The 15,103-nt window shown below is 47.6% G+C and overlaps 2 protein-coding genes across 2 annotated transcripts; both read left to right on the top strand.

The window, feature by feature from the left end:
* Nucleotides 1-645: 645 nt before the first annotated feature.
* On the top strand, nt 646-2,446 carry LOC147966738 (uncharacterized). The gene is made up of 4 exons (XM_087527370.1): nt 646-675; nt 793-1,641; nt 1,747-2,319; nt 2,399-2,446. The coding sequence occupies exons 1-4, from the start codon at nt 646-648 to the stop codon at nt 2,444-2,446; spliced, it is 1,500 nt and encodes a 499-aa protein (XP_087383496.1).
* Nucleotides 2,447-9,106: 6,660 nt separating this feature from the next.
* On the top strand, nt 9,107-12,450 carry LOC147966737 (uncharacterized). Its single transcript, XM_087530937.1, has 6 exons — nt 9,107-9,142; nt 9,237-9,591; nt 9,824-10,332; nt 10,611-11,135; nt 11,230-11,952; nt 12,085-12,450. The coding sequence occupies exons 1-6, from the start codon at nt 9,107-9,109 to the stop codon at nt 12,448-12,450; spliced, it is 2,514 nt and encodes an 837-aa protein (XP_087387063.1).
* Nucleotides 12,451-15,103: the final 2,653 nt, after the last annotated feature.

Below are 15,103 nucleotides of genomic sequence, written 5' to 3'. Positions count from 1 at the left end.
TCTGGGCTCCATTCCTCGTCAAGTTTGTCTGTCGGAACGGATTAGATGGAGCTCCGGGGTAGTTTCCTGCCAGTTCCTCGAGGTAGGGGCGTTAGGGTCTATTCCCATACATACGCAATGACAAGATCGGCGTCAGGTTCTTCAAAACGATTCAAGGGTTTAACGGCGATGACTACGGCTTCACAGCGATGGTATGAAGGCTTCCCGGTTGTCATTGACAAAGGAGAGGTTGGCTCCGATATGGAGCAGGGATAGCAACGCGTTGACGGCTCGTTCAAGCGGCGGCAGTGGTCGTTCGGTGGTCCAGGGATCTCGATGTAATTTTTATGATGTTTAGAATGCTTTGTACTTTTGCTGAACTTTTGTAATAAATCCAAGTGCTTTTCACAAACAAAGTTGGATTGAAACAAAGAAGGAATAAGAGTCCGGTTTAAATTACATTATAAATATGAACATACCATGATTATATGTCTGCGTACGGCTTGTGAAACGATGTTAAAAAGACCAGGCCATGTACGTTTAATAGGATCAGGAAACCTCCTTGGTGAAGTCAGGGGAGGCTGCCAAATAAACGTGCAAGCGATTTCCGCTACCGTGATGTAAGCCTAGCTAGCCGGCCGTGTCGTTCCTTGAGATCGGGCCGCCATGAAGTTCCTTCGCCGCCGCCGCCGTGAGGTAAGGCCTCGTTACTTGTGGTCTTTTCTTCTCAAATTCTCGCTTGTAGTGAGTCATGCATGCATTGTATCGAGCTATCTTAATTATTACCCTCCCTGGCTGAATGGAATTTTCCAGCTGCCGGAAATCGACAGGCTAATCAAGCTACCCGACGACGTGCTGCTCAATATTCTGGAGAGGGTGGGCACGCTCGACGCCGTCAGGACGTGCGTCGTCTCCAAGCGAACGCTCAAGCTGCCCGCCTTGCTCTCGCAGATCGTCATCGTCCCCAGCGCCCGCGATCTACGCTGGAAGAACCGCCAGGTGGTCGACATGACCGAAAAGATCCTCACCACGAGGTCTCCACAGATCCCCATCCGCGCGCTCAAGCTCAGATTCATGATGACAGGCGACGACCATCTCAGGATCGGCAGGTCCGTCGCCCTCGCCATGGCGACCCAGAAGGTCGACGCCGCCGAGTTCGAGATCCTTACCAAAAGGCAGTACAATGATTACAGCCATGACGACCTCCTCTCCTTCGCCAAGCTGTTCAATGATTTTATCAGCGAGTGCCCGGCCGCATTCGCCGGTCTCACGCGGCTGCATCTGCACAACCTCAGGTTTGGTGAGTCCGACGTACCCACCATTCTTCGCACTTGCACGCGGTTGGAGTCGTTGTGCTTCTTCCAGTGTGACGCAGGGGAGAGATCAATGCTGACTCTACACCATGCTCGACTTGCCGAGCTTGACATTACCTCTGGGAAATTCTTAGTGATAAGGCTTGGAAGCCTACCCAACCTTCAACGTATGAGTTATAGAAATTGGCACTATGATGATCATTGCCCCATAGCTCTGGGTTTTGTCCCTAAGCTCTCGAACCTAGATCTCTCTCGTGGATATGCTGTAGACAGGGCCCTCGACCTAAGCAAGACGCTTGTTAAGGCTCCCCCGATAAGCCATCTCCACCTGGATTTTCAAAGTGAAAAGGTACTCACTCAAACTTCTAATTAATTAATTCTCACTTGAGGATGTTTCCAATAATTTGTGCACACGTTGTACTCATCCTTAATTTGTTTCTCTCATCTTCACCAGATTTGGATTCGACCAGAATGCCCAAAAGTGCTCGCTCCTCTACTCGGCAAACTACGGCTTGTGAATCTGGACAATCTCCCCGAGGAATGTGACATCGCCTGGACGATGTTCCTTCTCGAAGCTGCACCATCCATTGAGGAGCTTTCCATCACCGTATGGGGTCATAAGTGCCAAAGGAAGTCGCAAACAAGTTACTCTAATAGCATGGATGTGAAGTGGGAGCTATCAACTCCTGATTTCAAACACATGAATCTGGCCAGGCTAACTATCTATGGATTCCAGTCCAACAACAACTTCATGGGATACGTCAGGCGCGTCGTTCAAGCTGCGGTGAACATCAAGGAGGTATCTCTGCACGACAGGAAGGTGTGTAAGGTCTGCGTTGACAAGTTTTTTTGTCTCGGGGTTCGTCCTTGGAGTTGTCTAGGGACCAGTGAGGAGGCGGATTCATTCAGAAAGGAGATCACAGAGGTGATCAATGCAAGGGCAAGGGCGAGGGGGATGATGATGGCGATGGCAATGACAATGGCGACGGCAATGGCGATTGCTTCTGCTCATAAGGTCCGCCGTGATGTAAGTCTATCATGTTTTTATTGTTTTTATTATTTTCATGTTGATGTAAGTCAACATACTGATCTATCGTCGATGCAAGGTCTTTGTGTCTGGAAGTTACCTCACCGACTCAGGGTTCATCCTTTGAGTTATCCACAAACCACCGAGGAGAAGGATACATCGAGGAAGAAGATCACAGAGGTGTCGGTGATGGCTTTGCCTTTTATTCACTTCCACTCCTTATTAGCATCGCCATGATCTATCCACTTTGTGTCTGGAAGAAGTTCTTGAATGTAGTAGCTATTTGGTGTGTGCTCTATTGGTTTCTCCTGTGCTGAAGCTTGTATCATTCCTAAACTTACTAGCTTGTATCATTCCTAAACTTATTGGTTTCTCCTGCTGGTCTTGGCTGAGGCTCTCTGCTGGCGCGGTGGCGCGGGTCACTGGAGCGGCGAGGTGGTGGGGATGCGTGCGCTAGCGAGGCCGCGGGGACGGCGCTGCAGTGTGCGCAGGCAAGGGCAACTGGCGGTGGTCTGGTTCGGCGCCAACAATGGTGATTCTGGTCGGGGACGCAAGAAGATGCGCGGGCGCTGCAGATCCGGCGAAATGTTGCGCGGATCTGGCGTCTGCCCGGGGTGTCAGCGAGGGTGCCGTGCGCGTGTGGCTCCAGGGCGCAGTCGTCCTCCGGCGCGGATCTGGTGTCCTAGGCCGTGGTTTGGCGGGCGTGGAGGTGATGGCGCCGGGCTGCTGAGATGTGCGGAGGTGCGTCTGCGGAGGCGGGTTGGTGTGGGGCCGGTGCAGGCGCGGGCGTTCGGCTGCTGCAAGAAGGCTGCCGCGGATCTGGGCAACACAGCGCATGGTGGGCTTCTTTGGCCGATCTGCTGCTCTGGTGTCCGGCGGCCGGGGGAAGTGGCGCGGATCTGGGCGTGGCGGCGCATGGTGACGGCGGCCGGTTCATGATCGCGGGCGGTGCTGGAGCAAAGAGGCTCCGGCCACGGTTGGATGCGGGGTGCAGGGCCCGATCTGGTCTCTGCAGGCCCGTTGTCGGGGAGGCTTGGTGGTGGCCCTGCACAGCGGTGGCCCACTCGCTGTGTGTGGGGTGTGTGGTCCAGTGGAGGCACGGGTCGACCTCGGCCTGCTGCGTGGGAGTGGCTGCCTCGGATGAAAGCCTGGCCGATGCTGGCCGGCCGGCGGCAATGGCGCCTGTGGGCGTCGCAATCCTCCTTGGAGGTGTCGTCGGGACTTGCAGCCATATCTTCCGGATCAAGTACTTCGGGTGAAAACCCAGATCTTGCTGTAGGGTCAGGCGGTGGCGTCGTCTTCAACGTCGTTCCCCTCTTTAGGGCACCGTCTTGAAGATTTTGATCCCTTTGGTGCTTTCTGCGACTGGATGTGCACGGTGGCTTCTGTAGCAAGGATGACGGTGGTGAGCAATGTCGGAGGCGTGGCCTTGGTTGTGGTAGTCGGCTCTTCTTCTCCGGCGTGTCCGTGGGAATGCCTCGACTGTCTGTTGCTGTGAAGTCGAAGTCGCGGTGGGGGGCCGGCGGTATACGATGACGCGTGATAGGTGGTTCGTTCGGTGATCCTCCGTGACTCCACCCCTGGCTAGTTTTCTTAGTAGTTCACCGTCAGAGTCGGAGCTGCACTGCCTAGTATGGATCGTATGGAGTATTGTGCTGCAGCTTCTGGGGCTGTTGTTTTTCTTTTTCTTTGATCTTTGGATCCTCTGGTCCTAAGACCTTCACCACCTTATTGTTTTTCATTGCTTCCTGCTATTATCAATGAACGTCAGCGATTCTGGATCTTAAAAAGAAATTCAAGTACACATCGAACCTGTTTTTAAATACAATGAACATTTTTAAAATATATGATGTTTTCTTAAAGCACAATGGTCATTTCTATAATAAACGCTGAAAAAAAAATATACTATGACCTATTTTGATCCGTGGTATTTTTTTAATATGCGATGAGCTTATTTGGAAAACAAGATGAACATTGTCAAAACACTTGATGAATATTTCTAATACACGATGGACATTTTTAGGACTCAATGAGCATTTAAAAAAAACACGATGAATTGTTTTAATACACTATGAAGATTTTCTAGGACACAATCAATATGTTTTATGCCGCAAAAAAATATATTATTTTAATACACGATAAATATTTTATCCACAATGGCCGGAAACAATTTTTTAGCAACAAACGGCCGGAAGGGGTGTGTTAATTTGTAGTGCGCAAATGCAAACTATCCACTACTCCCCCCCCCCCCCCCCCCCCCCGTTCGGAATTACTTGTTACAAAAATGAATGTATCTATAACTAAAATACATTTAGATACATTCATCTTTTGGATGAGTAATTCCGAACTGAGGGAGTACAAATTAACCAAAATCGACCGGCTCACTCATCGACACCGAGGTAGAACTTCTCAGCAGACTTGCGACGCGCTTTGGCAAGGGCATGCTCGTCCTTTGCAGCGGCGCCTTCTCTAACCACCACCACGGCTCTGTGGCGACGAGCTCGCATCCGCCTCCCGGCACCTCTAGATGTGTAGGAAAAGACTGGCATGGAGCTCATGGAAGCCGGCCTAAGGGCTCCGCCCGCCGTGTTCGCGGGCTTGCTTCGAGCGCCATGGCCCGAAGGCGGGGCCGACTGCAGCTGCCGGCCTCCGCGCCATGACGCGCAAGCTTGCGCGGCGGCGACCCGCCACGTCCGCGAGCAGCGCTGGCCATGGTGGAGAGGAAAAGAAAGAGGAGAAACGACCAAGTTGGGGAGCGCTAGCAACGACGGGGCGGAGGAGGGATTGCAGCCGACGGGATAGGGATTGCGTCTGGTTCAGTCGGGTTTTATCAGACTGCAATTAGGGTCCCCGTAAATTTATGTGTTTTTGTACGGGAAGGTCTTCATGGCTAGCTTCTTAGTCACTCTAAAATGAAGCTGTGGTGAGTTTTTTGAAATTTTCATGTTCATTTTTCCGAAACACTTCTCTTCACTTCATACAAGAGAGTTTGAGATACTCGAGATATCACACAATACACATGAACTTATCGTTTAAATGTATGTAAACCTTGTTTATCAACTTAAATCGTTAGTATATGACATAAGAAGACTATGTGCGCAGGTTTTTTATTTTTCTGATTTTTATTTAATTTATTATGCTCATTTGAAATCTGGTCAAACATAGCTTTGACTGCTCCAAACCCCTCCCAAACCCCGCTAACCCTAGCGCTGAACAAGGACCATTCATCTAACCCTAGCGGCGATCAAGGGCCGTCGATCTAACCCTTCTAGAAGGAATCTGCGGGGAGGAGGGGGGCGATCCGCGAGATGCAATCTAATTGACTGGGAGATTGTTTTTTTAAACAAATACCGGGCGCGCCGGATGGACCGTTGGGCCGTCTCGTTGTCTGGGCCTGAGACTGCAGTAAATAGCCCGTCTCAGCCTTTCCAGGCCTTGCATGCATGGGAGGCGGCAACGTGGGTTTGCATGCGCGGGAGGCGGCGACGTGCATGCATGTGAGCGAGGCGCGCTAGGCGAGCTAGGCTAGCGAGGCGAGCTAGGTGGTTCAGGGCAGTGAGTCAGATGCACCGCCCGGTCAAAGAGCTATGCAGTGATTCAGATGCACGCACGCGCCCCATGCATCGTTTTCGTGTAAAAATTTAAGAGTGCAAAACGTAACGAATACACACACGCGTCCGGATACACACACGCGCTCGGATTTACACCCACACCATTCTCATCCTTTCTCTCTTCCTCTCCCACCTACAGGCCTATAAATGGGGTGCCTCTCTTCCTCTCCCACCCACAAGCCAGATCCGATCCATTCTCTCCAACTTCAAACACCCAAGCGACCGAGCCCTCCCCAAGCGAGACCAAGTGAAGATGCAGTTCAACGGGCCGACCTTCAACCGTTCGCCTGTCATGCCGGAGTTGCGCTACCCATCGGGCGTGCTCGTGGAGAGGGAGCTCCGTGTGTGGGCTATTTCAAGGTGGAGGGGTTCCGTCGATCTCACCCGCGCCTTCCTCAGAGCCGGCTATGCCCACCTCCCATGGGGCTCGCCGAGGATGTTCACCATCAACGAGGTTCGTGACCGCGGCGACATCCTCCTACTGCTCACGGTCACCTTCACCAACCTGTTTGACGCGCGCGAGCTCCTCGGCCAAGTCTTTTGGTGCAGCTATGAGGCCATCTTCTTCACCGTCTACAACATCTACACCAACTACGAGAGCATCTTCCCCACTTCAGGCCAGATGCACTCCCTTTCCTACGAGGAGGAGGAGGAGGTGTGAAGATGAAGACGGTGTTGAAGGGGCGCGCACGGCCAAGGTGGAAGAAGGAGGTCAAGATGAAGATGTTCAAGCCCGGAGTCAAGATCGTCATGTTTCGTTTTTTATTTTGCTGCTTTTCTATATCGTGTCGTGTCATGTTTCGTCATGTGTCCGTGAACTTATTATTGTAATGGCACGGTGTGTTGAATCTTATCTAAGTTATTAGGGTTTATTATGTGTGTTAAAAAATGTCCGTGCCCAAACATATCATTTCTTCCCTAAACCAAGTCATGAAGTTCGAGAACTTGTGGCTTTCATTAATGAAAATCGGATGGGGTGAGAAGCCCTCTGTTTCATTCAAAAAAATAAAGTCATGAACTAACATGCAAATTTATTCCCTTTAAATCCTAAACCAAGTGCCACTCTAACCCTAAACCAAGTGTCACTCTAACCAAAATCATGTGGCAGTGTAAACATACGTTTTCAACCTTCCAACTCTCCACAATTTCAGCGCAAAACAAAGAAAAACCACTCTCACGCGTGTGCAAACATTCACGGTCTCACTATTTTTTTTGACAAATTTCACAGTCTCACTATGTATACCTTCCTTCCCTACCCATGTCAAAGTCTTGCCATCTGTCCTAGCGGTTACCAGCACAGCCATAAACACCACAAAGCCACACGGTCCTGGGTTCGAGTCCCCAGCCGCACCAATTTTTTGTGCATTTTCCACCCTTCATTTTTTAGACAAATTATTTTTTTCTCAATGTAATGCCCTTAAAAAATGTTCATTTATTTTGGCACCAGGTGTAAACCTCTACCAGAGCTGAGGCACATTTTTCATGACATTTTGGCCTTTAATTTAAATCATGGTGTATTTGAATTGGATTAAATAAATTGCTATTAAATATTTAACAGCTCCAAAAAATTTCTAACCTTAATTGTTTGGCTCTGGAATAATTCAATTAGCTTCCACAAAAATTTTCAGCATTATAATTTACTGCCTAAATTAAATCAGAACAGAAAATAGAAAAACACACAAGAGAACCCCCGAATGGGCCTAATTGGATGCAGTTGGCCCATTAGTCTAGCCTGCACTTGGCTCTACGCTCTGAATTTGGCCCAAGAGCAACCTTTTTTTTTGACAGAAAGACAGAGCAGAGAGCTGCATTTCATTGATCAAAAGTTTCTGAATTCCTCATTTCTTCTCTTTTTTTCAACATATTTAAATGTTGGTCACTTCTTTTTTTTTCAACATTTAAACAACTTTGACCAACATTTAAACTAGGTGAATTTCTCATACAATTTCAAGATTACAAATTCCTTCATAATTCATGCCTTTCCATACATTATCAACATTACAACCAGTGCGATTACCATACCTACAAATGCCCAAAAGTATTTGCAAATGGGTATTGGTAGTGCTTGATCTTCAAGCTTCCTAACCTTCTTCTTCTTCAATATCCTAAGCTCAACAGCTAGCTCTCTGTCAATGCGTGCTTCGACCTCCATCTCTTCTTCCGGAGCTCGTGCTGCGGCCACTGCGGTTCGTGGCAGCATGCGCAACCATTCTTCATGCTCTTCTTGCAGTTCATTCATCAGAGTCTTGGCCAGAGCATCGACCCAAAGAAAGAAGCATGCCACCTGCATGAACACCAAACATATCAACCCATTGCTCAAAGATCCCGACCACGAAAATGGTGCAATTGCCCCGATTCTTACCCCATTCTCGCTGCACACGTAGAACGGACGATTCTGGTTCCTCGGTGTGTGAGAAACCCTCCGATCAACGCCCGCTTGGCACCACGGACAGACGAAGACAGGCATGTCCACACGCGCCCGGCTCTGCATACGCGAGGTGGCGCGGGAGCTTGAGGAAGACATGGAGCTCGGAGCCGAAGGGGATCTCAACGCCGCCGCGCCCTCCACGGCTAGCTTCCCACCGCCGTGCTCTTTCTCTCTCTCTCTCTCTCTCTCTCTCGCCGTGGTCACCGCCGTGCTCTCTGTCGCCGTGGTCACCGCCGCTGTTGCCCGCTTATATAGCACACCCGCAACGGCTCTCTGCTCAATGACTCTCTGCTGGGTCCCACAAGCCACGCGTTCAACGGTCTGAATAAAATTGGCCGTCTCTGCCGCCTGGTTCCACCTATAAGGGCCGAGTCAAAAGGTTGACTTGACGGAGACGGCAGAGTTCACGGAACGAGTCGGTGCGCACGGACTAGGGGCAAAACTGAACACAATTTGCATCTGAGGGTAAAACTGAGTAGATGGACACCACCAAGGGCAAAAGGATAATTAACCCCTGTTTTTATACGTTTGCGTCTTGTGAAACAATGCTAAAAAAACCAGGCTGTCTTTACCTAGGTGGAATATATAGGATCTGGAAACCTCCTTGTTCAAGCCAGAGGAGGCTGCCATATAAACGTCTGCAATCTTGATCATCGCACCTAGGAAGGAACATACAGGCGATTTCCGCCGCCGCGATGTAAGCCTAGCCGCCATCTGCCACTTCATTGTTCCTTGAGATCAGACCGCCATGAAGCTCAACCGGGTTCGCCGCCGCCGCCGTGATGTAAGCCCAGCCCCCGTTGCTTGCTTGTGTTCCTCCTTCTCCAATTCTTGTGCGTGAGTCATCGTTGAATTTATCAATCTATATGTCTATCCAGCTGTTGAAAGTCGACAGGCTAATCACACTGCCCGACGATGTGCTGCTCAACATCTTGGAGAGGCTCGGCACGCTCGACGCCGTCAGGACCTGTGTCGTCTCCAAGCAAACGCTCAACCTGTCGGCCTTGCTCTCGCAGATCGTCATCGATCTCGGCGACCTTGATCTACACCGCAAGAACCGCGGCGTGGCCGACATGACCGACAAGATCCTCAGCAGGAGGTCTCCACAGATCCCCATCCGCAACCTCAAGCTCAGGTTCATCATGAGAGGCGACGACCATCTCAAGATCGGCAGGGCCGTCGCCCTCGCCATGGCAACGCAGAAGATCGACGCGGCCGAGTTCGATATCCTGACCAAGGACATCTATTATAGGCGCTCCGTTGCCGATCTTCTCGACTCCGCGAAGCTGTTCCTGTGTTTTGATTTTCGGCCGTAAAAAGTGGATTTCGGTCGAATTTCGGCCATCTCGGCCTGAGGCGAAAAGTATATTTAGGCCGAAATTGCTTAAATTTGGCAAATTTTGGTCAAATTTAAGTCAAATGGCAGTCAAAATTTGGTCAAACTTCAGTCGAAATTTTTGAAAATCGCCGAAATTCGGCCATCTCGGCCTAGGGCGAAAAAAAGCTCAAACCGAAAATCAAAACACAGAGCTGTTCAACAACTTTATCGGCGAGTGCGCCGACGCGTTTGCCGGTCTCACGCGGCTGCATCTGCAGAACCTGAGGTTCGGTGAATCGGACATACCCAACATCCTAGCCACCTGCAAGCGGCTGGAGTCGTTGCGTTTGCTCCATTGTGACGCACGGAAACTTCCGGTGCTGCACGTAGAGCATGCCAGACTCGTTGAGCTTATCTTCGCCTATGCAAAGTTCTCAACAGTGGAGCTCGGCTGCCTGCCGGAGCTTCGACGGATGACCTTGCATAGATGGATATTTGATAACCTAGACAATCCCTTGATTTTGGGCTATGCCCCTCAGCTCTCCAAGCTAACTCTGGCGCATGCGTTCATTATAAACAGGACCCTCAAGCCGAGCCAGCTGCTTGTTAATGTCCCCTCAATAAGTGACCTGCACCTCGATTTTCAAAGTGAAAAGGTAATCATCTTTGTCTCGTTTTGTCTCTCTATATATATGATGGTAAATTACCTTAATTAGAAGCATTTATTATCACAAAGTGGATAATCCACTGAAAGCATGAGTCCAAGTGTACGTGAGCCGGATATAAGTTCACTTCTGATCCAACATATTTTTTGTGTGGCTAGGTCCATTATATACATGCATATGAAATATACGTTGTCTGATTGTTATATGTCTACGGTAGTAACTTATGCATCACTTGATGTAATTTACAAGTGTTGTATTATCTCTCCCAGGTTTGGGTTCTACCAGAATGCCCTAAAGTGCTTGCACCTGTGCTCGGCAAACTACGGCACGTGAATCTTAACAATCTTCCTGAGGAATGTGACATCGCTTGGACAATGTTCCTTCTTGAAGCCGCGTCATCCTTAGAGGAGCTTTGCATCACAGTATGGGATCATAAATGCCAATTGGAGTCGCAAAAAAGTTACTCCCAGAAAACCGATGTGAACTGGGAGCCATCTAATCCCGGTTTCAAGCACAATAATCTTTCCAGACTAACTATCTATGGCTTCCAACCCAACGACAACTTCATGGGATACGTCAGGCGCGTCACTGAAGCTGCGGAGAACATCAAGGAGGTATCTCTATACGACAGGAAGGTGTGCAAGCACTGCGTTGACAAGTTCCCTCATCTCGGGGTTCGTCCTTGGAGTTGTCCACAGACCAGCGAGGAGGTGGATTCATTCAGACTGGAGATCGCAGAGGTGATCAAGGGGAGGGCGATGGCGGTGGCTTCCACTCATAAGGTCGGCCATGATGTAAGTCTCCTGTTTTGTATTGCTATTTTTCTTTTGATCTAACTCAATATATGATCTATCACCCATGACTAATTTCCCTCCTGGAGAATTGCAGTTAAAGAAAGCATCTGACAACGAACACATACTAAGCAAGCTGCCCAATGGCAACATTGTCGAGAGGGTGGGTACGCTTGATCGTGTAAGAACCTGCATCCTCTCGAGGCAAATGCATAAACTGCCTCGACTCGCTGATTCTCCACGATATTATCCCCCACTATTTCTTTCGAATCAATTGCGTCATGGCCGATGTGATAGACAAGGTCTTGAGCACGTGATTTCCGTAGATTACCATTCGCAAGCTAAAGGTCAAGTTTTCTTGGGTCCCTCTCGTTGTCACTCCATTGATATATCAGCCGGCCTCGCCATGGTGACCCAGAAACTAGATGCAACCGAGTTTGAGATCTTGATGCCAAGGGATACCTATCATTGCACCGAGGTGTATCCCCTGGTCTTTGTTAAGCAGTTCGATAATTTTCTTCGTCATTGTGCAAATGCTTTTGATGGCCTCAGAAGACCGCAACTGCAAAATCTGAGGTTTGGTGAACTGGACATACAGAACATTCTAAGCACCTGCAAGCGGCTCGAGTCATTGTGTTTCTTTGAGTGCGACGTGGGGATCCATTCAACATTGCATGTAGAACACACTCGACTCCTTGAGCTTGTTATCTCCTATGGGGAATTCAAAACAATGGAGCTTCACCATCTACCAAAGCTCCAACAGATGACCTACAATATTCCCTCCATAAGCGATTTGTACAAGGAATATTGGAGTGAAAAGGTACCCACCCAAATCATCTCTATTCAATTCTCATTGTATGGTTGTGATATGCAACTGTAGTAACTTATGTGTCACTTGAGATGTAATTTGTGAACAACTTGGATTCATTATTAATTTCTTTATCTCTCCCAGATTTGGGTTCAACGGGAATGCCCGAAAGTGCTTACTCGTGTGCTTGCCAAACTACGGTTTATGAATTTGGATAATCTTCCTGAAGAATGTGATATTGCTTGGACAATGTTCCTTCTTGAGGCTGCAATATCTCTAGAAGAGCTTTGCATTACGGTATGCGATCATAAGTGCCAAAGGAAGTCGCAAAAATATTACACCAATAAAATGGATGTGAAGTGGGAGCCATCTACTCTTGATTTCAAGCATAAGAATCTGGCCAGACTAACTATCTACGGCTTCCAGCCCAACGACAACTTCATGGGATACGTCAAGCTTGTCATTCAAGTTGCGGTGAACCGTGAACATCAAGGAGGCATTTCTGCATGACAAGAAGGTGTGCAATGTCTGCGGTGAAAGTTTCCTCATCTCAAGGTTCCTCCTCCGAGTTACCGTCTATGGACAAGCGAGGAGGTGGATTAGTTGAGGAAGAAGATCATAGAGGCGAAGGAGAAAGTGGACTCATGTCATAGAGGTGATCAACGCGAAGGCGAGGGTGATGGCGATGGCCACCGCTCATAATGTCAAGGTCCATATAAATCAATAACCATTCATGGCATCTCTGTGGTTTAGTTGTTCCCGGACTCCAGAGCTTATACTAGTAGCTATTGCGCATGTTGTTTTCCTCTTAACTGTTTCTTACTTGACCACATCGTATGAAATGTACATCGGCTACCCGCTTGTTGGGAAAATTTATATATGTGTGTTCTCTTTTCTGTTGTGGTCTAGAGTCTATATTTTATTTAGAGCCACACCCTGGCAGTCACTGACCCCAATAACCGGCGAGGTCGACACTGAGGAACTCGCCTGCTGGCGCCGGCGACCGTCTGGGGCACCATCAGCATCGATCTCGATCTGCACCTCATGTATTATGAAGAGAAGCGTAGTTAATTTGATTCAGGACAGGTTGTTCTGACTACAAGATCAATCTCTCGTGATACATGTTGTTGACTTCTTGGTACGGACGAAAGAAAATTGAGTGCTTGCTCATTTGGGCCACACGCATGCACGGAAAGAATCCCTACAGATGTGAAAACATTTTTTTTAAACCTGAGAACATTTTTCAAATTCGTTAACATTTTTGAAATCAAGGGAACTTCTTTTGAAACCGGTGAAAATTTTAAAATTTAGGGAAATTCTAAAAAACTTCGCAAATATTTTTTAACTTTTTAAAATTTGCTAATAATTTTTTGAATTCATAAACTTTTATTAATTCATGAACATTTTTATATTGTTTTTCAAAATTTGCAAAATTTTATTTTATTTTTTCAAGAACAATCCATTTACTTTATACAGTTCTCCTCCTTTTTTGTTTTTTTCTTCGATCCTCTGGTTGGCCCGATGCCCAACAAAGCCGACTGGCTACCCAGTCAAAGCGAATGTCCTGGGACGGTGCACATTTGGTGTTCTTTCGACAAGTTAGACTGCCCTAAAAAAACAAGTTGCATGTTGAATAGGATCATGTGGTCGGGTCATAGCTCTCTTCGTCTACACCATTCGGTCTAAAGTGGTGGATTTGCAATGGAATACCGACATCGTGCTAGCGGTGGGGAAGAGCCAGAAAGGAAATATTAGGCGTTGGAGATCCAAGCCAACATGAGCACCTGTTGGATCAGTAGATCTAACCCAAGATTGGGAGGCAACTAGATTGAGAAATTGGAGTCCGTTTGGTGGTGAATAACAGTACAGTGTAGAGTGTTTTTGAGAGGCAGATGCATGAGTAAATTGGGTTGTGTGCGCGTGTGCGTGGTGTCTGGGCCTTGGGCCAGCAAAGTAAGGAAATTAGAGAAAAAGGAGGCCATTTTGATGCATACTCCCTCCGTCCTTTAAAAGAGTGTACTTCTAACTTTGTTGGAGGGTCAAACTATCTTAAAATTTTACCGAGTTTCTACAAAAATATATCAATGTTTGTGAAACCAAATAGATATATGATGAAAGTATATTTTATCATGAATCTGATGCTACTAATTTGAGGGCATAAATGTGTTGTATAAATACCATTAAATATAAAAAGTTTGACTTTCCAACATAGTTAAAAATACACTCTTTTAAGGATGGAGGGAGTATTGTCCAATGGTCAATTCAGTTTATAGAGGATGAAAACTGATGATACACCAAAACATTAAACAACTAGCGATGGAAACACCGATCAGGACACCATAAACCAAATAAACCAGGAATATCAGTAAACTTGGTTCGGTTCTTTGATTTTTTTGTGTAACAGTGCTCGCCGATAACAAAAAAAAGCCCGTGTAAAATAGGAGACTTAGCTCACGACCGAGTAACGGCACGGCGAAGCGCATCGTCACCCTCTAGTATGATCCATATTGCCTAGAACGCAGTCATGGCGTTGTGCATGCTATTGGTCGGGTTGACTTGGAAGGGCTCCACCAAACTAGCTAGTTCATTGAGTGAGAAAATATTTATGACTAATACTACAAATATGATATATATTTTCTATATACGTTAGGAAATTTTGTGAGATTTTAGAATGGCATGTGACACACAATGGTCGGTTAAGTTCGCGATCAATCTGGACCAGTGCGTGGTGACCTCACTACTGGAAAACTTATTTGTCAAGTACCCCATGTACTCGGAGAAGGGCAATTTCAACTTGGCAAAGGCATTGTTGAGTGTTGCACCCGGCCTAATAGGTGCTCCGCATACACCCTACACGCTATTGAAACGTAATTTCTTTCTCGGAGATGGTCTGGTTTATAAGCCGACTACGTGAAACTTTGGCGAAACATTCTCAATTTATTACCTCAATGATGCGGGGCAAGATACTAGAGTGGTCTGGTCTTCATGAATTGAAGGTGGATTTGAGAGAAACACGAAGAACACGAGAAAAATCAGGAGGAACCACAAGGAAAACTAGTACAAATGAACACACAACTTGCAACATAGGATACATACAGATAAGTTGATCCAAATCATCCACAAGAGAGAAATTGAACAAGCTATATATGGTTATTCCCAAAGT

Source organism: Triticum urartu, chromosome 6A (assembly GCF_056163025.1).
Source record: "Triticum urartu cultivar PI428250 chromosome 6A, HENAU_Tu73, whole genome shotgun sequence".
In the NCBI taxonomy this organism is placed as follows: Eukaryota; Viridiplantae; Streptophyta; class Magnoliopsida; order Poales; family Poaceae; genus Triticum; species Triticum urartu.
This window is presented reverse-complemented; position numbering and strand designations above follow the sequence as displayed.